General features: G+C 48.5%; 1 protein-coding gene across 2 annotated transcripts in view; it reads right to left on the bottom strand.

Annotated features, from left to right (window-relative positions):
- Positions 1 to 19,861, bottom strand: part of WDR26 (WD repeat domain 26) — a 39,942-nt gene extending 20,081 nt beyond the window's left edge. The window contains exons 1-7 of one of the 2 annotated variants that reach the window (XM_030302799.1): positions 19,076 to 19,861; positions 17,382 to 17,481; positions 17,176 to 17,280; positions 11,034 to 11,170; positions 7,666 to 7,763; positions 6,160 to 6,316; positions 331 to 469 (exon numbers count right to left, since the gene is read on the bottom strand). In XM_030302799.1, the coding sequence (XP_030158659.1) occupies positions 331 to 469; positions 6,160 to 6,316; positions 7,666 to 7,763; positions 11,034 to 11,170; positions 17,176 to 17,280; positions 17,382 to 17,481; positions 19,076 to 19,467 (1,128 nt within the window). In that variant the 5' untranslated portion in view covers positions 19,468 to 19,861. The remainder of the gene's footprint in view (positions 1 to 330; positions 470 to 6,159; positions 6,317 to 7,665; positions 7,764 to 11,033; positions 11,171 to 17,175; positions 17,281 to 17,381; positions 17,482 to 19,075) is intronic. The other variant, XM_030302798.1, reaches the window with a different exon arrangement.
- Positions 19,862 to 21,766: the final 1,905 nt, after the last annotated feature.

The raw sequence follows: 21,766 nt of genomic DNA on the forward strand, positions 1-21,766 counted from the left end.
GATCTGAGCCTAACTCCGCCACTTACGAGCTCTGAGAGCCTGGGCACTTAACTTCCACCTCAGTTTCCTCACACGGAAGCAAGAGGTGTGGGCAGAGGATGAAGCCAGATCTCGCGTGCACGGACTCAGTGCCGGCACGTAACGCGCACGAAGTGTTGGTGTACGCGCATCATCTAGACAGCACAGCAAGAGGGAAGACGCGACAAGAACGGCAGGAGAATGCTTAGAACTCATTTACGTGTGTACACTTCACTGACAATCAGTCGATTCGATCACTGATTACCTTTCTGTCATCTAACCCCCCCCCCCCCCCCGCAGCAAAGTACATACCAGATCAACGTGCCATATGATAACGGTCGTATCTTTTGATCCTGTTGCTAGTTTAGTGCCATCGTTCGAGAATTTACAGAACCACACTTCATTACAATGCTCCGTAAGGATCTGCTGAGTGTAACACGGGAACTGTCTCCTAAAACAGAGAGGTCCACAAGTAATTCTTCGTTCAAAGCAGAGTAGAATAAGAACAACGAAAAAGTGATAGAACCGCGTGGAGATCAGAAACTTTACAAACGAGTTATCAATGTCCTTATAAATCTGGAGAATCAAGTTTCCATAGTACGTAGAAAAAGATTATAATGACATCAGCCAAGGCCATCTCAGGGGAAATCAGTAATCCAGAGTCTCCTTCAACGCACAAGTTTTTCTTTTTACCCCCGTTCTCAAGATTGAAAAAAGAGTAAAAGTATGTATCCATCAGAGAATTTTTTGGTCTGATTAAGTCAACTCCTATGAATAAAAATTAACAATCAGGTGTTCAAGTTTGTGTGAGCGGGCCGGCATCGGGAAGGATGTATGCTGACAAAAGGAAGGACGACAGGCATCGGAGAGTCTGGGTCACAAGCTGTCGTGTCTGGCAGGTCACTGACCTCCTCTAGGCCTCCATTCCCTCATCTATAAAATGGGATTCATCTATACTTAACAGGGTTCTGCCGAAGATGAGAAAAACATCTCAGGATCCTGGAACACAACAGATACTCACGAGTGACCACTAATACTAATACCCCGCTGGGGGGAGCAGGAAGTGCGGTGTCCAGGAAGGGCTGCAGCGGCTGGCCACGTATCAGGTAGTTTCCCAGAAAGCGGGCAACCCCTTTAATGCGAGTCTCAATTTTTCCAACCATAAACTTAGAGGGAAGGGGACATGCCTCCTGAAACTCCGTACGCAAGGGTGGAGTCCAAGAACGAGGCCATGAAGGCAGGGTGGGGAGATGGCGCCTGACGCTCTGGCGGGCACCTCAGGGGCGGCAGTGATTGTTCTAGACTAAGGGCAGAGACTTCTACAATCACCAACCTAAAGAGGAGGAAGTTACCACAAGAATGACTGTTCTAAGCACCTTCTGAACCATTTTTAAACTCTCTTGACATTTTCCAACCTCCGCAGCAGCACCTCGGACAGCTTCCTGAGCTAACCTGGCAAGGCTCTGGACCCAGCCCACCAGTCGCGGAGCCTGGCCACTTGGGGCTCCCGGCCACGTGACATGCGGCTGGCATAGCTGAGGAACTTGAGTTTTAATTTTAGTTTCTTTACGTTTAAGTGGTCACATATAAATTAGTGACTACTTTGGGGGCAGTACGGCCCTGTAACGGTCTCTGTAAGATTATAAAAAAGTTACACATTAGTGGAGAAACTTTTCTTAACTCAAGTACACCTGACATTATGATAGTAAATGTCTTTCAGGCGTGTGGCGGTGCCTCAACCATTGTTATCACCGCAACAGGTGTGTTATACACGGACTGTGTTACCTGTGCTGTACCGTTCATCCCTGTGACTTGATGACCTTCTAAGTCTGTCTGGAAAAATGGTTTTCCCTATTTTTTTACCCAACGAATCTATAATCTAAAAATATATTTTTATCAGTTCGCCAGCCTGAAAAGTAATCTAGATTTAAAACCAAGTTAACATTCTTTTTCTGCACACAATGACCATCTACCGTAGCACTTGACTCTCGGCAGGCTGCTTTAAACTTTAGGGTTGTCTATAAGTTGCTTTAATATTAAACTGTTATTCTATATCTAAAACATAATCGATACCAGCTGACATTTAGTAGGCACTTTCTAGATGCCCTGCACTGTTGCGTACTTCATATATAGTACTGCTAATTCTCAAGACCAGCTTGCAAGGCAAGTAAACATCTCCATCTTCGTAAGGCTCAGAGGACAAATAACGAGTCTCACAGACCGATAACTGAATTAGGATTTAAACCTATGGCTCACTCTCCAAGACCAGTTTTCTTTCAATTATCATTTTTTAAGTTGCATTTTTCAAGACACTGTTGGATAAAATTCCAGTCAAGTAGGTAGTTTCAATATCAACAGTGCTTCCCCCCCCTTTATGGGTAGTAATTGAGAGTGATGTCTTTTACTCAGTGAGAAACACTTTATATTTAGGCATAAAATACACAATAATTCAAATGGGTAAGATTGATCCCATAATCAGTGAAATGACAGATCTAAAATCAGAGCAATAAAATGTTCTTGAGAAAGGACCAATTCATAGTAAGAATTTAGGGCACAAATCATCCAGTCTACTACCGACAGTCATTATAGTAGTATTTAAATTGTCATTATTTTTATCGTTAAATAATTTCTGAAAAACAGCCCTCAGTTTATTAACAGCCTAATTTTAGATGTACACAAGTGAAAGTTGAGGACTTAGTTTTCAAGTAGATTTAAAATTTAAGATGGTGTTGGGGCACCTGGGTGGCTCAGTGGGTTGAGCGTACAACTTCAGCTCAGGTCATAATCTCACAGTTCGTGGGTTCGACCCCCAGATAGGGCTCTGTGCTGACAGCTCGGAGCCTGGAGCCTGCTTGGGATTCTGTGTCGCTCTCTCTCTGCCCCCACCCTGCTCACTCTGTCTCTCAAAAAATAAATAAATGTTCAAAAAATTTAAAAAAGAAATTTAAGACGGTGTTAAAAATAGCACCTTCCCAAGTAAAAGTGAGTAGTATAGCATTTTAATCAAACTGAATCTTCACATTTTAAGTTTCTATAAATATTTCATAATAATCTTTTACTAAAAACTCGATACTTACAAAGTTATCTATGGAAACATCCTTCCACTGGATGCTGGTGAAAAACCCCACCAATTTAACCAAAAATATGCATTCACTGTCACAGATACAAATAATACATGATCTAAAGAAAACTCTTCAGTGCTGATGAAGATTTCTACAAGTTCCCGTTCATTTATTCATAATCAATTCTCTGTCCTCCAGAGAGAAGAAAGAAAAGCTGGTATTTAGATTTCAATGCTAAGATTTAATTTATGAGAATACAGTTTTCTAGTTCCAATGCTAATCTTATTTCCCCAAGGGAGTAGAGTAGGTAATAAAAGACAGCGAAATTTCATTTGAAGACCTCTAGATGAGAGGGGAATAGTAGGAATTAAATCAAATCCAGGTTTTCCTCTCCTAGTTCAGCAACAAAGGAACAGCTCACCGTAAAGACGTGTATCCCAGCGTTATGCCTGACGCATCCCTCCCCGGTGCCGTTCAAACGCACCCCTGAATGTCCCTCTAGGCTGACTCCCAGTGTTCTGGCTGGGAGAATCTGGGCAGACGGGAGCCCTTCACTGAGACAGGGAAGTTAAGAGGAAGAGCAGACTCTTCAGGGACAGGAAGAGGAGAGGGAAGTCCACTTTGGACGTGCTGCATTTAAGATACTCGAGCAACAAGCACAACTGTATTAAGGTCCAAGGCTTAGGAGATGAATTCTGCAGCCCTTGCCTGGACCCGGGCACCGTTAGGAGCCAGAGGAGGAAGGCGGGATGACACAAGAAACCGTCTGGAACACAGTTAACAAAGCACAGGTAACGAGCGGCAGCCAGCAGTGAACCCCAAGAGTCCGCAAAGCAGTCACTGGGTTGAAAAAAGAAACCGCTCGTCACCAACATCTGTGACAGTTACGGGGCTGTGCTGGCTGCAGAACTCTGAAGAGCGAAGGACACAGACAGTGTGACTGCACAGCAGGGGATTATCTTCAGCAGTAGACTCTGAGGCAGCTGTGTGTGCCTGGCGTGCACAATGGTAAGTAGTAGAAGCACGGAGTCAAAGTTTTATTTTGATTTTAAAAGACTACAGGGGAGACCTTCCAATCGACGGTGAGTTCTGAAGAGCATGAACTTTCACTCCCACGAAAAACTTCAGGAGTGCTTTCTACGCAGGTTCTAAGAGCCTGACCCCCGATCTGAGGGCAAGACAAAGTCAGACTAAACATTTTCCACCATTTACTTTCACAGGTCCTACTACAGACATTAAGAAAAACGCAGGTCCCGTGCTCATAGATTTGAGTTTCCGCACAGGAAGGCAAGCCCTTCACCCACCGACACCTCTTAAACCATAAAGGCCACCGCAAATAGCATTCTGCCAGCAACAAATTCATGCAATATTCAGCAATAAATTAAATCTCAGAAAGGCCTGGCTTCACAATTGCCTTAGTTTTAACGCTGGTCTCACATTCCCCACAGGAGCTGCGAAGGATGAAACCATGTCGCTTTTTAACTATAATCTCCTACCTCTTTTCAATTGAAAGATTTAGAAATTCGAAGTTAAAGAACAACATTAAACAGTAAAACGGGAAAAAAAAAAAGGACTCTAATCCATCACTTTCAGCAAGTTTAAGACACACACCAAGTCATTATCCGCTAGGTGAAGGCCAACCGTCAGCCTCCTGTTTCTACTGCATCTGGGGAGGGGAGGCAACACCGAGCCACACACAAAGCGCTCTGTGCGTGCCTGGACCACGCGCACCAACGTTCGGGTTCCTGGACCCAAAGCCCGTCGCCATCCGCACTCTGGCCCCACCTGCCCGCACCGGGGCTTCTGCAGGGGCCTTTGGCAAAACAAACTGGGCACGCACAGCACAGCTGTTCGTGTTTGGTTCACCAGACCCAGATCGTCTCCCTCCTGAAGCCTGAAATATTTCCAGATTCGTTCTTTAGCACCTTATTTACTGAGAGAGAGAAAGAGAGAGAGAATACACGTGTGCGAGTGGGGGAGGGGCAGAGAGGGAGAGAGAGCCCCAAGCAGGATCTGCACGGTCAGCAACAGAGCCCAATGCGGGGCTTAAACCCACGAACCGGGAGATCATGACCTGAGCTGAGATCAGGAGGTGGATGCCTTACACAACTGAGCCCCCAGACGCCCCTGTTCTTCAGTGTCTTAAAAATTAGAGCTCAGCTTTAAAAAAAAAAAAAAAAAAAAAAAAAAAAAAAAAAAAAAAAAAAAAAAATTTTTTTTTTTTTTTTTTAACGTTTATTTATTATTGAGAGACAGAGAGAGACAGAGCATGAGCACGGGAAGGGCAGAGAGAGGGGGAGACACAGAATCTGAAGCAGGCTCCAGGCTCTGAGCTGTCAGCACAGAGCCCGATGCAGGGCTCAAACTCACAAACCGCGAGATCATGACCTGAGCCGAAGTCGGACGCTTAACCGACCTAGCCACCCACGCGCCCTGAGCTCTGCTTTAATTTGGAGATCGTCATTAAAATAGTAGGGACAGTTTCAGTCAAAATACTCCTAATATCAAAAGTGGAGGCTCAATCCCTACAGGTTAAACTACGTATTTGGACAGACACAGCAACAAACCCAAACCAGAAAGTTAACACCTGTTACTCCAACCATGTTTAGTTCAGGGGCCAGGTTCTACTAAAAAGCAGACCTACCGTTAGGAACAAAGTATTTCCATGATCTTTATGGGCAGGAAATAATTGGGGCCACTGTTAAAATAGCGACAGCATCCAGAAAGAGAGTCCTGGCCTCCAAGGATGGCCAACACTAGGGTCAGTGGCCTCCCCACCCGACACCACTCACAAGCCCTCACCGGGAGGGCTGGACACCGAAGATCAGCGACCCGCCCACAGACAAGAGGAGGAAAGCACGCTCTCCAGCTGAGGGTCACTACATAAACACCTGCACGTTTCTCTGGAAACGTCAGCCTCGGTAATCCCAGCTCCACTCTTGAACATGAACGCGGTACCAGAGACAAATGGTTTCACCGTGACAGGACAAAACTCCAAAAAAGAAAACATTTTAACAAAGTTCGTACTGAGTCTGTAAGATGTTAGCCTACTCCAGAACATAAGAAGTTGTTCTCTTACCTACTGCAAACATGATCTATGAGCAGAGACACAGAATCTAGGTTATTATCAAGTTTGGTATTGTGATATAGGCACCGATCCCTTTGTAGCTCCACCGCCTGCCGCAGGAGAGTCTGTAAACGCCGAGGGGGAAGCATCACCGATGGCGGTAAGTAGGCTTCAGGAGAAGATATTTTTAAAACAAGAAATAAAAGTAAATGTTAAAACACCAAGGCAGTATAACCTTTTATCGAAGACATTTGCTCGCTCTCTGCTGCACTGGCCCTGACCCGATAATTCAGGCCCCCTGAACAGAGCAGTGGCGGGCGGTGCGACAGAATGTGGGCTTCATCAGTATTTGTCAGCGGCTACGGGGGCGCTGCCGCAAAACGGGACAGACGGGAAGGCTTTAACTTGTATTTTTTTTTTAAACAATTTTTAAAAACTTTATTCATTTATTAAGTTAGGCTCCACGCCCAAAGGAGGGCTCAAACCCTTGATCCCGAGGTTGAGGTCACATGCTCCCTGACTGAGCCGGCCAGGTGCCCCAGGAGGGCTTTCACTTATATGTGAATTTCCAAAACTAAACAAAAGCAAAAGCAAAACAACAACAAAACACAAACCCACCACCAACAACCTCCCTCCCCCTAAAAGGCAGTGATGGAAAGAAAATGTACAGACGACCACGCGCCCGAGGGAACTAAGTGTCACCGCACGTGCAGGGAAATCTAGAAATCTAGAGACGGAGGGGGACTGGTGTTTTGATGCAGACACCAATCTATTCCAATCCTTCCGTGCCTCACACCTCCCGGACCACACGGTTTCCCGATTCCTAGGATGTTTACTCCTGCACCTCAACGTGCAACACACAGAGTAAAGGGATTTAAAATCCAAGAGGGCAAAGAGGTCGTTTATGTATAAAACTGTGGCAAAAATAAAACCCTTCTGCTAATTTGGAAGTTACCTATAACATTGAGGAAAACAATTAAATATGGGCCTTCCTAATGAAATCAACAAAATATTTAAAACACTTGTAGTTTGGTGGCTCCTGGCTGGCTTAGTCGGTGGAGCGCGTGACCCTTGATCTTGGGGTCGTGCGTTCAAGCCCTACGCTGGGTGTAGAACTTACTTAAAAAAAAAAAAAAAGTACAATAAAGTCTTTAAAAAGGAAAAACAGTTATTTAAAGGTCTGGTTTTTGTCCGTTTTCTCGAACCACAGCACTTCCCCCACAAAGAAAATCTTAACGGGAACGTGACTGCGCAACACAGGTGCGAGGAGAGCTGCTCTGGGACCCGCACCGCACACCCCCCACGGCTCCTGAGGATGTGAGCTACCTCCCAGACTCCAGGGCCCCGTCTGGAAACCTCTGGTTTAAAGGGCTTCGTGATGGATTTTCCCTTCTTCCCTACATTACCGTTCACTGCTCACTAAGAGTATGTCTAGACACAAGGCTACCTAATCAATTCTCAGTATCTATTTCTAACATAAGCGAAAACACAGAAACCAAAAACGAAGACTCTTCTTACTCTGAAGTTTGTCCAACAGTTTGGATCGGGAAGCCGTTCCTTTGCCCTCCCATTCTGCTTTTGCCCGGAGGTCTTCCGCATGGCTGCACATCAGATAGCTAAAAATGCGACAGAGGGAAAGCAGTGAGTACCAAACCCTTTGCTTCGGATTAAACATAATTGGAAAACATTGATTATATTTTCACTAAGAAAAACTCATCAAGAAGAAATCTCTTCAGTGGACCCAATTCACTAATGCAACTTGGCACCTGGACAGAATTACTACAACGTAATACAGTACGACAGCAGCATGTGCGGTAACTGTTACGATGGTGTCATCCACTGGCAGATTATTACGATCCACCAGGGCACACGGGCAGCTCTCCCTGTGCGCCCGGCTCTGCTCCAGGCGCTCCACGCACTACTTGATTTAACGCCCGCCGCGACCCCGCCGCAGTCCGCATGAAGCAAGCGCTAGCGTTCTTTGTACAGACGAAGCACGGAAGGCACAGAAAAGCTTCAGGAACTGGCTTAGGTAAGAGGCAAAAACGAAGGGGATGTGAACCCAGGCATTTTTAGCTGCAAACGTTGCTCTTAAATACTACGCTAACTCAGCTGCTCCTCAGTTGGAAAACAAAACTCCAAAAAACCCCTTCAGTTTACACGATGTTAATTAAACAACAACACACTTCCAAGAGCTGATCACAGACGTCACTCAAGAAACGGAACGACTGGATAATCACCCTCGTGTCATCCCGTGAAAGGTATCGTGATCCCCCAAAGCAGGAAACCTGGGAAGCGTTTCCTGGCTCACTATGTGTGCCAAAGGAGGTGTGAACGCTCAAGTCACGGATTCTGGAGAACACAGGAGGGCCCCGCGGAAGTGGGACCCTGACCTGCCTCTGGCTCCTCTCACGAGAACGGGCTTTGAAAGTCAGGGAAGCGAAGGCACGGTTCGGACACAGTGACCAGACCTAGCGAAGGACCCTCCTCCTGCTTTTACTCTGGGACGATGCTCTCAGACCTGTTCCTCTCACTTGGAAAAAGGGCACTCAATAGGGACGTAAGGATTAAATAAGAGGGAGTACTTGAAGTACTCAGTCCACTACTTGGTATGGAGGTAGAGCTTCCTGAATGATGAGAGAAACACCCGAGACCTCCCAGTTAACAGGAGTGCCGCCCCCTCTCCTTCTGAACTGTACTTAGCAGCCAGTAACTTAGGCCCTTCATCCTCAGGACCAGACCTACTCGCTCTCTTGCCATTTAGCCTACAGTGTCTTAGCTACTTTAATAGCATGAGTGGTTTGACTCAAAATACCCTATAAAAAAAAGCCGGATATCACAAAAATTTTGGTTTCTAAAATAAATTTTTGGGAGTAAAATTTATCATCGATAATTTTATGGAAAAATTGTCTACTTTGCTGGGAGGCTCAGTCGGTTAAGTGTCCGACTTGATTTTGACTCAGGTCATGATCTGACAGTTCCTGAGTTCGAGCCTTGCATCGGGCTCTGCGCTGACAGTGTGGAGCCCCCTCGGGAGTCTCTCTCTGCCCCTCCCCGACTTGCTCTCTAAAATAAAAAAATTAAAAGAAAATACACATTATACTTTAAGGTTTCAAATGAACCTGTTTATGGGAAACCAGAGTGTAACTGAAAGGAAGGAGAGGGTGAGAGGAAGAAACCATGGGTCTGAACGCCAAGTCCACACCTGGCCATCTCTGGGCCATTTCCTTATGTGAAACACTCAAGGGACACACTGGATGAAGATCATTCTGGAATAAAGGCTATGTGATAAAGTTACGTGTTCTGTGACCAGACAAGACAAACCTCGTCATGGGAATGTTCTTTAGCTGACACAGAAACCAGACCCCCTATCGGAGAGGTAAACAGAAGGAAGGAAGCGGTCAGCTACTGTAGGACATCCAGCAGCAGCACCATTTCAAGAGGCAGCGGGTGTGGACCGGCGACTCTAGAATCAGTCAAGCCGGAGTCTGGGTCTCGGCTCTTGGTGGTGTGTTAGCTGTATCCTGGACTGGCTACGTCGCGTCTCTGACGTTGTTTCCTTTTTCCTCAAAAACCCTAAAATGAACCCTATACCTCTCTGGGTCCATCGTTTTTACCCATCATTTTGTATCTGGAAACTCATCATCTGTCAATGCTGTCCTGGATGCTGGGGCCCTGTCCTATAATAAAAACTGCTATGAAGAAAAACATGAAGCACAGCGATGTGACAGAGAACGCCTGGGGGGTGGTTTTAGGAGAGGATATTTGGGCTGGGACCCTAGCAACTAGTAGCTCCTCTGAAAAGATCAGGGGAAGAGCATCTAAGATAAAGGGAACAGGCAGTGTAAGTGGCCTGGCAAGTTAAGGAACAGAAAAAACATTCGTGTCACTGGAGCGAATGGATCAAGGGAAAGATGGCAGGGAAGGACCAGCAAGCATGTGGGCTTAAGCAGAGATTCTGGATTTTAAGACAGGGAGAGAAATGACTTAATGTACGGTTTTACTTCTGTATCTAGCCAGCTGCTGCGTGAACCGTGTGCCGTTAGAGGAGCAAGAACACATACGGTGGGACTCGTGAGGAGGGTACGGGAATGTTCTAGGAGAGCTGGTTTGGACTAACTAGGGTAGAAATGGTGGAGACGGAGAGAACTGGACAGATCTGGTATGTTTTAGAGTTAGGCCGACACACAGCGGAGTGAAAGGGTTAAACGCCTGCAAGGATGAACCTTGGGCTTTGTTCGGACGAGTGGGTAGACGGTCTTACCGTTTACAGAGGCACGAAAGTGAGAGCGGGGGTGGGGGGAGGGGGCAAGCGGATTGGAGAACTCCGCTGTGAGCATTCACCGGACACACCCTGGAGACACCCCGAAGACGTCAGGCAGGCCAGAGACACGCGCGGGGAAGCGGGAGCCTCGTGCACAGAAGGCACCTGAAGGTGCGGCCCGGAGCGTGTGCGCGAACAGAAGGGGGGCCAGATCCGAGCCCCACAGCCCCCGACACGCACACGACTGACGCGAGGCTCAAGTGGGGCGCCTGGCGAGGGCCCGGGACGCGACGGGTACACGGTAACAGAAACGTCTGAGGCTTTGCACCGGAAGCCTCGCTGCCTACTGTCTTCACAGACAGTCGTGCCACAGGGCTTTCCTGCAAGACCACGAGATGGCAACACGCGCTTCGTTTTTCACCCTCTTGCGCGGCTGATCCCAGAGCCTCCCGTGAGGACAACAAGAGCTCGGACACGTGAGTGAGTTTATCCAGACGAACACGGTCCAAGAGTTCAGCCACCTTCAGATGCGGGCACACCGTTAAGAAGAGGGACTCGGGAGCGGCCCCCTGCTGGCCCTAGCGGCCCCTTCATCGGCCTGGCTCGGGCCGGGCCTCCTTACCCGCTGAGAACATGGATGCGCTCCGTGTTGTATTTCAGTGGCGTCAACTCGCAGCGCAGAACTTGAAGTGCCTCCAGGACCTTGCCGTCCTCCAGGTACTCCAGGTACTTCTGCTGCAGCAGCAAAAACTTCATCCTCTGACATGACAGAAAGCAGCAGTCAGGGGAAAAAAGTTGATGGAAGTTTCAGAAAATGTTTGTGCCTAAACAGAACAGTAGAAACCATTCTACTATGCCCTTTGAAAATAACTTTTCATAAAGCTTTACGATGACTCAAACATTTCGGGTTAACAGAGTCACAGCAGATGAAATGTGACTGCGCAATTCCACATCTTAATAAAACTCTGCTTTCAACGCACAATCGCAGGTCAGGTAAGGCCATTAGTGACCATCGCATCAACACAGGGAAACACGAACTCTGCCCTTAAAACATTCACCTAGAGTTTTATTTCTTTTGTGAAAATTCAGAACTATTCCAAGTATTCTAAATTTGTTTTAAACACCTGACTTTTGTAATTGCATTAGGGGGGTTTATGCAACAAGTTTGGAAAAGACAGAAAAACTGGTTCTCAGAGGAATCATTTAAAAAGTACAACGCAGGGGCGCCCGGCTGGCTCAGTCGGTTAAGCACACAACTCTTGCTTTCAGCTCAGGTCATGAGCTCGGAATTCGTGAGTTCGAACCCTGAGTTGGGCTCTGCACTGAATGCGGAGCCTGCTTGGGATTCCTTCTCCCTCTCTTTCTGCCCCTCACGTGTTCTCTTTCTCTCAAAGTAAATAAACTTAAAAAAAAAAAAAAGAAAAAAAGCTAACCTGAAAAGTCTGCAGAAGGATTCCAGTTTTGTATTTGGGGACTGGTAACAACCAGAGCTCTTGAAGCCCTGAACTGGGAGGCAGACAATTATCAGCTCTTTGCCCCCAAAATGACAAACCACTCCCAGCTTTACGAAGCACTTTCACATTTAGTTTTTCCTGGAATGAGTTTGGTTCTAATTCTTTTTAACGTCCCTTTACTCTATTATTAGCTGGAAAAGAGACACTTATGAGCAGCCAGGTGAGAATCTTTTACAGTCGAAGACCCCTGCTTACAGGGGCTCTCCTGTCACCTCTGCCTGTGGCGCCTGAGCATGCCACAGGTGCAGAAAACATCGGTCATATTCGAGACCCCAAGGAACTCGGTGGCAAAGATTTTAAGTCTGCTTAAAAGAAAAAACCAAACGATAGTTTCTTCTTCTTCAGTAAGAGGCTTACTGTGAAAACATTATTTATATACTGCTACCCAAAAATGGTGTGGTGAAATTATTTCTTCACAGAGTTAAGGGTACCATGAGCCTCCCTACATTAAAAAAAAATTTTTTTTTTAACGTTTTATTTATTTTTTTGAGACACAAAGCAGGGGAGGGGCAGAAAGAGAGGGAGACACAGAATCCAAGCAGGTTCCAGGCTCCAGGCTCCAAGCTGTCAGCACAGAGCCCGACACGGGGCTCTAACCCACGAACCGTGAGATCATGACCTGAGCCGAAGTCGGACGCTTAACCGACTGACCCATAGGCGCCCCTACACGGTTTTCTATTAGGCAGTATTCAGAAAAAAGGCGTACGTACAAGCTTAGAAAAATGGTTTCTAGCAAAAGTAAACGAAACAAACCCTGTCACTTAGGCCTACATTTAGACACATTGTTTATAAGACATACTGCATATATTTGGTGATCATCTAAAACTTCAACCTGTAACTGAAGAACGATGAAAAAAATTTCAAACTGTAACATGAGCTCCTACAACTCTAGAATTTACCCTTACCCAATTTTACACTTAAAAGTCAGACTGCCTAGTGAATGCTTCAGAGACAGACGAGGACCAAGACGCCCTGCAAGGCGTGTTGTTCATGGAGCCAAAAGCTAACCTCTGTGTGTCAAATAAAAAAATACTTTGAACTCCATCAGGTGACAAAAACCAAAAGAACAACTTAAAAACAAAAGAATTTTATATTTGAAGTTATCCTGGATATTCTCACCATTTTATCTTCTGGAAAGAAAAAAAAAAAAACCTCTATGAAATGTAGATTTCCATTTATCGATCTGCTGTTACAAGTTTCATTTCACGTAGTGTTTCTAATTAAACTTGAGAATCCTGTTTAGTGGCAAAATTTTTCATTTAAATGCCACATGGAACTGGCCAATAGTATGTGTACTTGATTTCTTCAATAAATTTTCTCAGCAATTGGAAACTTGGAGAAAATTACTTTTTAGCACTCAGGGCGAATCTTTACTTGCTGGGTATCCATCATTAGGTTCCAGGCACACCCCCGCTCAGTGTAGGTAGGGACAGTGCCCCAAGTGGGGTTTCCCCTTTATCTTGCCACCAAGAGCCTGCGATACGATGTTACTCTCTTCCTGAGGGGCAGAGGCAGCACAGGACACAGGCAGAGCACGTGGTCGGAGAAGCCGGTGTGAACACGCATTCCCTGTACATACGGGGCACGCCAGACAGGCAGTGCACAGACTACCCGAGGAGGCCTTCTATCCGGATTGAGACAAAGAATACCCTCGCAGGGGCACCAAACCCTGGTGGCGGGCATGGCGAGTGACACACCGCTGGCCAAGCACAGCGAGCGATTTGGTTGGAAGAGAAAATATTTATTCTCCTAAAAATCAGTTCGATTTGTATTTGACATGTATGAGAAGGAATGAAGAGTACAACTGTAATTTACTTCCCAAAAAACTTCCCAGTTTTACTTCCCAAAACTGTAAACACAAGTTCAAGAAAATTAACATCATTCATAAATGATGTTAATTATTTACCAAAAAAGTTTTTAAAAATTCGGCAAAAGTAAAGTTTGCTGAGCTGGAGACAGAGCGTTATTAACTTTTTTTTGCTTTAAGAGCACAAGCTTCTCAAATGAAGAAAGAGACTAAGAAAACAGGCTCCCCTTTCTGTCTTCTCCCAGCTCCTAGGGGGACCTCTGTGAGAGATTATTTCTGTCCTCTGATCATCTCTCAGAGCCCTTCCGCCCAGGGAGTCTCTGTCCCTTCTACCATCTAACGCAAGAAATGGATAAGGGACAGCTCCACGTGGTAAACCCTGTCCCCCACCACCCCCCCCACCCCCCCCCCCGGCCCACCCAGTATCGGGGCTGCTTCACTCTTTCCTCTCACCATTCAACGGGAAGGAAAACCCCGAAGTTGCACAGGAAGTCTGGTTATCCCGGGCAGCCTCCTAGCTAACTCAGGAGTGCCTCTCACTAACTCTGGAATAAGGTTATAACCAAGTCGTAGCAATTAAACCGTGACTCAGAGGAAAGGGGAAATGAATTCTATTTAAACCATGGCTTTCAAAACCCCTCCCTATTTAACTTTAAAATACACTAGTTAATCTCTGTCCCTCCAATTAGCATTTGAACACTATTCTTAAGCACATTTCTATACACTAAAAAATACATAAAACTTTTAGGGGCGCCTGGGTGGCTTGGTCGGTTCAGCGTCCGACTTCGGCTCAGGTCATGATCTCGCGGTCCGTGAGTTCGAGCCCCGCGTCGGGCTCTGTGCTGACAGCTCAGAGCCTGGAGCCTGTTTCAGATTCTGTGTCTCCCTCTCTCTGTGACCCTGCCCCGTTCATGCTCTGTCTCTCTCTGTCTCAAAAATAAATAAAAACGTTTAAAAAAAAATAAAAAAAAAATACATAAAACTTTTAGACCGAGTTTCCTATTCTACTGGCCTCTACTACCAACTCAAACTCCCCAAACATGTCAAACCATATTCGAACCCAAAATGAAAAATGTTGATTCACGAGCTCACTCTCCAGAAAGTCCAGAGCAAATTCTGCTATTTCTGGTATCATCTGACTGGAAAGCATTTAAAAATATGGTATTGGGGGGTGCAGGCGGGCAGGGAGTAGATCGGGTAAATAAAAGTATTTGAGTTTAAAAAATAAAATATAGGGGCGCCTGGGTGGCTCAGTTGGGTTAAGCGCCGGACTCTTGATTTCGGCTCAGGTCATGATCTCATGGTTTTGTGGGTTTGAGCCCCAAGTCGGGCTCTGCACAGAGCCTGCTTGGGATTCTCTCTCCCCCTCCCACATGCTCTTACTCTCTCTCTCTCTCTCGCAAAATACATAAACTTGAAAGAAAAGTTTAAAAAGTAAAATACAATTTTAGCCTAGACTAAGTCATCAAACGTGTCTGGGCATACAGTAAGAATAATGACGCTAAAAGAAAGCTCCATGTTGTGTTCCATGGCATTATTACAACTACGCTTGGATTAGATGATCTTTCTGGAGATTGAGTGGGGAGAGGAGGAAATCCGAACACAGACTCGAAGGGTGATAAAATGCTGAACTGGATCTTAAACCTGGAACCTTTCTCTTTGTATAAATACCTAAAAAGTTTGATGGCGTGAGGCTCAGCCAGAGATTTAAGCTTCATCTTTTATTAGAGCCTAGAATGTTCTACAGACTGAACAGGCTGTAAAAAGAAAGGATTCCTCCTCATTATCTACAACTACCTTTCCTGAGTTTACATGTTGCTTCTAAGGAAGATTTCAAATGAGACAGTCATACCCTAAATCCAAGACACAAGCCCCACATTTCTATAAGAAAAAAATAGGAAGTGAGCCTAGTAAAATTTCACTACTAAATTACAAATGTAATTTGAAGCAAAGCTTACAAAAGGCAAACAATCTCCCCAAAACTCACACACTTATGTTTTTTGTCTTTATTTCAGGGTTATCTTCCATTCTGCCAGAGCTAATCGCTTATGAGAACTGCTCCATTAAAATATACTTGGTTGTTTTGTTTGTTTGTTTGTTTGATAAAACCCAAACATAATGACTGGGGAAAACTTATAACTGCTGGAAAATTTATAACCCTCTTAAATATAGATGTTTAACTTCTGTTTTCATTTTTAATATTTGACAGGGAACTGATTATTTCACGAGTCATTTTATTATCAATCATCTGATTCAAAAGTAAAAATTTTAATATTTAAGTATTTACTGAAAGCAAAAACATGTATACTAGATCATCAATTTAAACTAATCCACATTTGTTCATACTTTGTACCTTTAATTCGCCTTAAGTCTATTCCCTAGGAATATATATTATCGTATAAAATCATATCATGAATTTGAAAACTCTTTTGTAATTAAGATTCACACACACACGCCAAAAACAAAAATAAGAGACCCTGTTAGGTTTACAGACAAAAGCAGAAAGATTAATGTTTGGCCTAATTAAAAAAACAACAACAACAAAAAAACAACAACCAAAGGTAACAGTAGTCACTTACTAATATTTAACAAACAGCTGGTTTCCCTACTTCACTTCCTATTGGTGCTCCTTCCCTCCCCCACCAGACAGGAAACTGCTTTTGACAACAAATGAATCAGCTAGAAGTTAAAAGGCCAGGAGCCTGCAGCTGATTCTCCATGGTTTCCAATCACAGGCACTCAGAACATCTTATCCCCTCCTCTCCCTCACCGACATCTACAGAAGAATTAAGGTCCTCTCAGTATAAAAGATTCCTGAAGACTGAGCAGAGAGGCTAACCAGTTTAACTACTAAGTTGACCTCGTCAGGGAAAGAAGGCCCGTGAGCCGAGCTCCGTGGTCAGATCTGCTCACAAACCCCCTACCAGACCAATATACACTGACCAACTCAGACACTGTCAGTTCACACGACTGCAAGAATGGAAAATGGTGAGCACACCGAAGGAGTTGGCTTGAATGGACTGTTATTCCCAAAGATTAAAGAAAAAAAAAGACAATGTACCAGCTACTTAGGATACATCCCCTTTGCTGGTACGTTCAGTATAGATAATGGAAAAGTAGAACTTATGTTTGATTCCACATAAAACTGTTCTTAATGGCACCGAGAGCACAAACACCTCTCGATCAATTCTGTAGAAGCTTAATTTATAAACTAGGTTCAAACGACACATCTATTAAACATGACTTTAAAGACATTTAACACGATTTTCAAGACATAAAACTCAAAACTTTAAATCATTAACACTCATCGCAGTTTACAAACTTAACTATGCAAAATTTAACAATTTTTAGGCTTTATCTTTTATAGGTAACGGAAGCCTACAATTATCAATAACCTACTAAAATAAGCATGAATGTGAAACTAAGAACAAAAGTGTATTTACCACAATTATTCCCAACAACGTTTGAGAGATTTCAAGTGCGCCTCTTACCACAATAGCATGAGGAGAATGCACTAAGGGCTTTAGTTCATTCAGGTCATTTTCTGCCTGCAAAAATTGGTATAAAAGAAAAACAGAAATGTCACCGGATGCACATTCAAATATATAATTTTAGCAGCAGTCACACAGCTCTATATGCCCTACTTTACCTTATCCCAGTCTCCTTCCATGACATGATTTCGGAATTTGGTGGCAGAAGGATGTTCTAAACGACATCCTGACTCTTGCATGAGGAGATCAACAGTCTGGCTGCAGGAGAGATACAGTGTAAACAGACCTGGCCAACTTTAGGGTTTACCCTTCTAAATACACTAACGTCCATAACAACAGTTGCGGAAGTTTTCAAGCTAAGTTCACGATGAAGAGAAAGAAAGAAAGAAAGAGCTTTTCAATGTGCTTGGCTCACCAAACTTGCATTTTTAAACTGCCACCTTCCTGTGCTTATGTCAAGTTAAAGGCCTTCTTGAAACCAGAATTAGAGTTAAGTTCTTCCGATTTTTACCACGTAATTCCTCAGCAGTTTAGCAAAGTATGAAATCTCCAAGGACGTGCCGTAACAGACGGGTCAAATAAACGAAGACCCAGGAGGGACGGACTAACCTAACCACCTTACAACGTTTCAGAAGACAGAAACTGTCAGCTCCAGATAAGGTGATTGGGATGACCTGGGTTAGGGAAGGAAGGGCCTTACATCCAGATATTACGTTCGCACGGAAATTCTACTAGGTCACTCTTTAAAATTAAAATAAATCCAGCATCAAAAATCACTCTCTTTCTCGCTCTACTAAAAATAGCAAATTTACTATGGTGTAGGTTCCAAACAGTCACGAGTTATTTCCTCCTGCTGCTGTCAGCTTGCTTCTGGTCTCAGTAACACGCTCTGTTCACATTTACAAAATCTGTTTTCATACTAATCCTTTTCCTCAGGGAACAAAGTGAAATCTTTCGAAGACGTGTTTGTCTTTGTGAGCTGAAAAGACTGATCAAATGTAGTTTCTTTCATCAGACAGTTCGATACCTGAGACTCTCTCCTTTACATGTTTGTGTTTACGATTCGATGCTTTCTTGCTCAGCTCCGTGTGTTATGCCAGAGAATCAGAACACTGAAGTCACTTCTAGAAAGTGCCCCCCCACCCCCCAACAAATCTATGAATCCAGAACCACAGCTGGGCTGGCCCAGAGCTCACTGGGGCCCCTGCTTCCAAGCGGAACTGGCCGGCCGTCCAGGGCACCCCCACCCACCCCACCTTCCACCCGGGCAGGGTTTCTTTGTGCGCACGGCCCGGTGGGTTGTGGCCCAGGTCGCTGTCCACCTTCACCCAGCTTTAGGCCACCCGCATCGAATCCGCACATCAGCTGTCCCTTTTTCACAGGCAATGGCTTTCTGGGCCCGAAACCGGGGCCTGGGGCAGTTGGTGGCAGGCCTCCTGCTCGTACACAAGGGCCTTCAAATGACAACAGGGTTCCACTCGTCCACTCCCACCAGGCTTCCTGCGCGGCCTCCCTCCCAAGCGTCCCGGCCCCTCCGCCACGGCGAACACTTGTAGGTGACTGTCCTCCCGGGCTGGTGCTCTGCCCGGGGGTGTCCGTCAGGGCGGGGGGGGGGACCGGGGGGCTGTCCCACAAAGACGCCTCTCACATACACTCGAAAAACAAACCCTCCGAGGTCCATTATTTCCGCCCGCCCCTCCCCCCGCACCCGGACACACTCCCGCATCTGTCTGGACCGACAGACGAGTCCCCGGCCCCCCTCCCGTTCGCGCAGCCCCCCTGCCCTTCCCTCCCCCCCCGCCCCCCCCCCCCACCGGCCCGTCCGCACCGGCCGCCCGGAGAGGACACTTACTTGAGCCCCAGGCCGTTCAGGTGCTGTCCTATTAGCCGAATGACATCCTCGTCCGACTGCGAGAGCCGCTTCTTCTTCTTGAGGCTGCTGCCCAGCTCCGGGGTGGCCGAGGACGCGGCGGCGGCCGAGGCGGCGGCGGTGGCGGCGGCCGCCCCGCCGGGGACCCCGTTATTGACGTTGAGGCTGTTGCTATTGTTGCTGGCGGCGGAGGGGGCGGAAGGCAGCAGCCCGTTGGCGTGGGCCAGGTCCCCCGCGGACGACGACGACGACGGGGACGACTCCCCGTTCTGGGCCGACAGGCAGGCCAGCTCCTGGGTCTGTCCCTGGCCCCCGCCGCCCCCTCCGCCGCCGCCGCCGCCGCCTCCTCCTCCTCCTGCCCCGTTGGCCTGCATGATGCCGCCGCTGACCAGGCTGTGGCCGCTACTTCGGTGGGGGGCGGCGGCGGGGGCCGCGGCCGGGGGCAGGCCCACCACCACCACCACGGAGGAGGAGGAGGAGGAGGAGGACGACGACGACGAGGACGAGGACGAGGACGACGAGGACGGAGGGGAGAGGCCTGCTCTGCCTGCCGAAGCCCCGGGCTCTCCTGCTCCCTCCGCCGCCGAGGCTCGGGGTTTCTTCCGCGGGGGCGGGGAGGCTCCGCCGGCGTCCGAGTCGGAGGAGGAGGAAGCGGAGGCCAGAGTTTCCTCGCCGAGAGAGGCCGTGGTGGGAAGCCGGCGGGGCGAGGCGGGGGCCGGGGGAGGGTCGGGGCGAGGGGGCCGGGGGCGGGGGGGGGGGGTCGGGGCCGGGGCGGGAGGAGGGGCGGGAGGAGGGCGAGGAGGAGGAGGAGGAGGAGGAGGAGGGGGAGCAGGAGGGTCCGGGCCTTCCCCCCCTCCCCCCCCAGGCGGCTCGGAGGCGCGGGCGGGGGCGCGCCGGGGTCGGCGGGCGGCGGCGGGGGGCGCGGGGCCGCCGCGGGGCTGAGCCCCGGCGCTGGCGGGCGGCGGCGGCGGGCGGCGGCGGAGGCAGCGGCCGCCTCGGCGCTCGGTGGCTGCGCTCCGCTCCCTGGTGTGTTGATTCTTCCCCCAGCTGCTGCCTAATGGAGTCCAGGCGCTCGCGTCACAGGAAATGCCTATACTGCCCTCCTCACTCACTTCCGGTGGCAGGTATGGAGCCTATGGGGGGCCTGTCAGGCGGCACGTGCGCGGGTGGCGGGGCGGGCGGACCGCGGACGCGGACCCCGACCCCGGCCCGCCGCCCCCGACCCGGGCCCGGGCCCCGCGCGGACGCGACCCCGACACGGTCTCGCCGTCCCCGACCCCGGGCCCCGCGAGGACGCGGCCCCGCCCCCGACCCCGGCCCCGACCCCGCCGCGGACGCGGCCTCGACCCGGACCTCGGCCCCGCTGCCCCCAACCCCGGCCCCGCGCGGACGCGTCCTCGATCCCGGCCCCGACACCCCCGACCCCGGCCCTGCCCGGACGTGACCCCGACCCCAGCTCCGGCCCCGGTCCGCGCCGACCCCGACCCCAGCTCTGCCCGGACGCGACACCGGCCCCGACCCCGGCCCCGCGCGGACGCGGGCCCGACCCCGTTGGCCGCCTTAGCAGCAGTAAGTGCGGCAGCCCCAGGTCTGGCGCGGCCCGGGGTCAGGAGGGTCGAGGTCGGCGCGGGTAGGCATCGGGGCTGGGGTTAGGGGGTGAAACAGGGCCGGCGCGGGCCGGGGTCTGGTGGGGGTTGGTGTCGACGCACGCCGGGTCGAGTTCGGGGTCAAGGGGGGTCGGGGTCTCGGCGGGCTTCGGACGGGGCGGCGGGATCTGGACGAGGAGGCGCAGGGTGGGAGGCCCCGGCGGCTCAGCCAGCGGTAACCCCGGGCGAACAACCTCCCGGTCCTAGTGTGGAGCAGTTGGAATTTGCGCGTGCCGCCCGAGGGTCTGGGGCGGCGGGCGGACGAGAGCCCTGCACCCCCTGGGGAGGTGGGCTGCTGCGGGGAAACCGGCGGTGCTCGGGCACCTGCCTAGGGGCGGCCCCTCTGCCTTCCGTCTGCCTCCTCCAAAAGTGCATCTCTTCCCAGCGGGATTTGAACTCCGCTTGGGATCCAGGCATGACATTTTTTGGTGAAACGTAAGGCTTCCGTATCACTGTGATGTACGTGTTTGTGTTGCTGCAGAAATGCAGCAGCAAAGACTGGGTTGAACCTTGACCACTGGTGAGTGGTCTACCCTACCCCAAACGAGTTTTATTTACGTGTGGGGGTGATCGCTCACACACCTAGTGTGTGCATTTTCTCAGAAATTAAAAAAAAAAAAAAAATCTATCTCCTAAGTCGTTTCCTCTGGAAAAAACACGGGATTTAACTAAGCATTTTCTGTCTCTGAAATTTACCGTAATAACAAGTCATGGTAGCTTTAACCAGGCCTTGGGACACTGTCCTTTTCCACTTTGGAAAAATGGTAAAGAATGATGCCGAGGAGAAATTGGTAAAGGAATCCTGAGCTCTGTTGATCCTCAGACTGGAAGAAGGGAGAGGAAGTCTCATGCAGGGTCCTACAGAGACCTAGCTTTGTAGTTGTCATCACTTAAATATGCTTCCAGGTGGCGGTGTAATCGCAAGGTGACTCACATTGGATGTTTTTATTCTCCTGAGACAGACCCGAGTGCCAGCTAAGGATCGTAGGGCACCGTCCCTGTAGCCAGCAGAGCCTGAATTACTGGA

The sequence above is a fragment of the Lynx canadensis genome, chromosome F1 (genome assembly GCF_007474595.2).
Source record: "Lynx canadensis isolate LIC74 chromosome F1, mLynCan4.pri.v2, whole genome shotgun sequence".
In the NCBI taxonomy this organism is placed as follows: Eukaryota; Metazoa; Chordata; class Mammalia; order Carnivora; family Felidae; genus Lynx; species Lynx canadensis.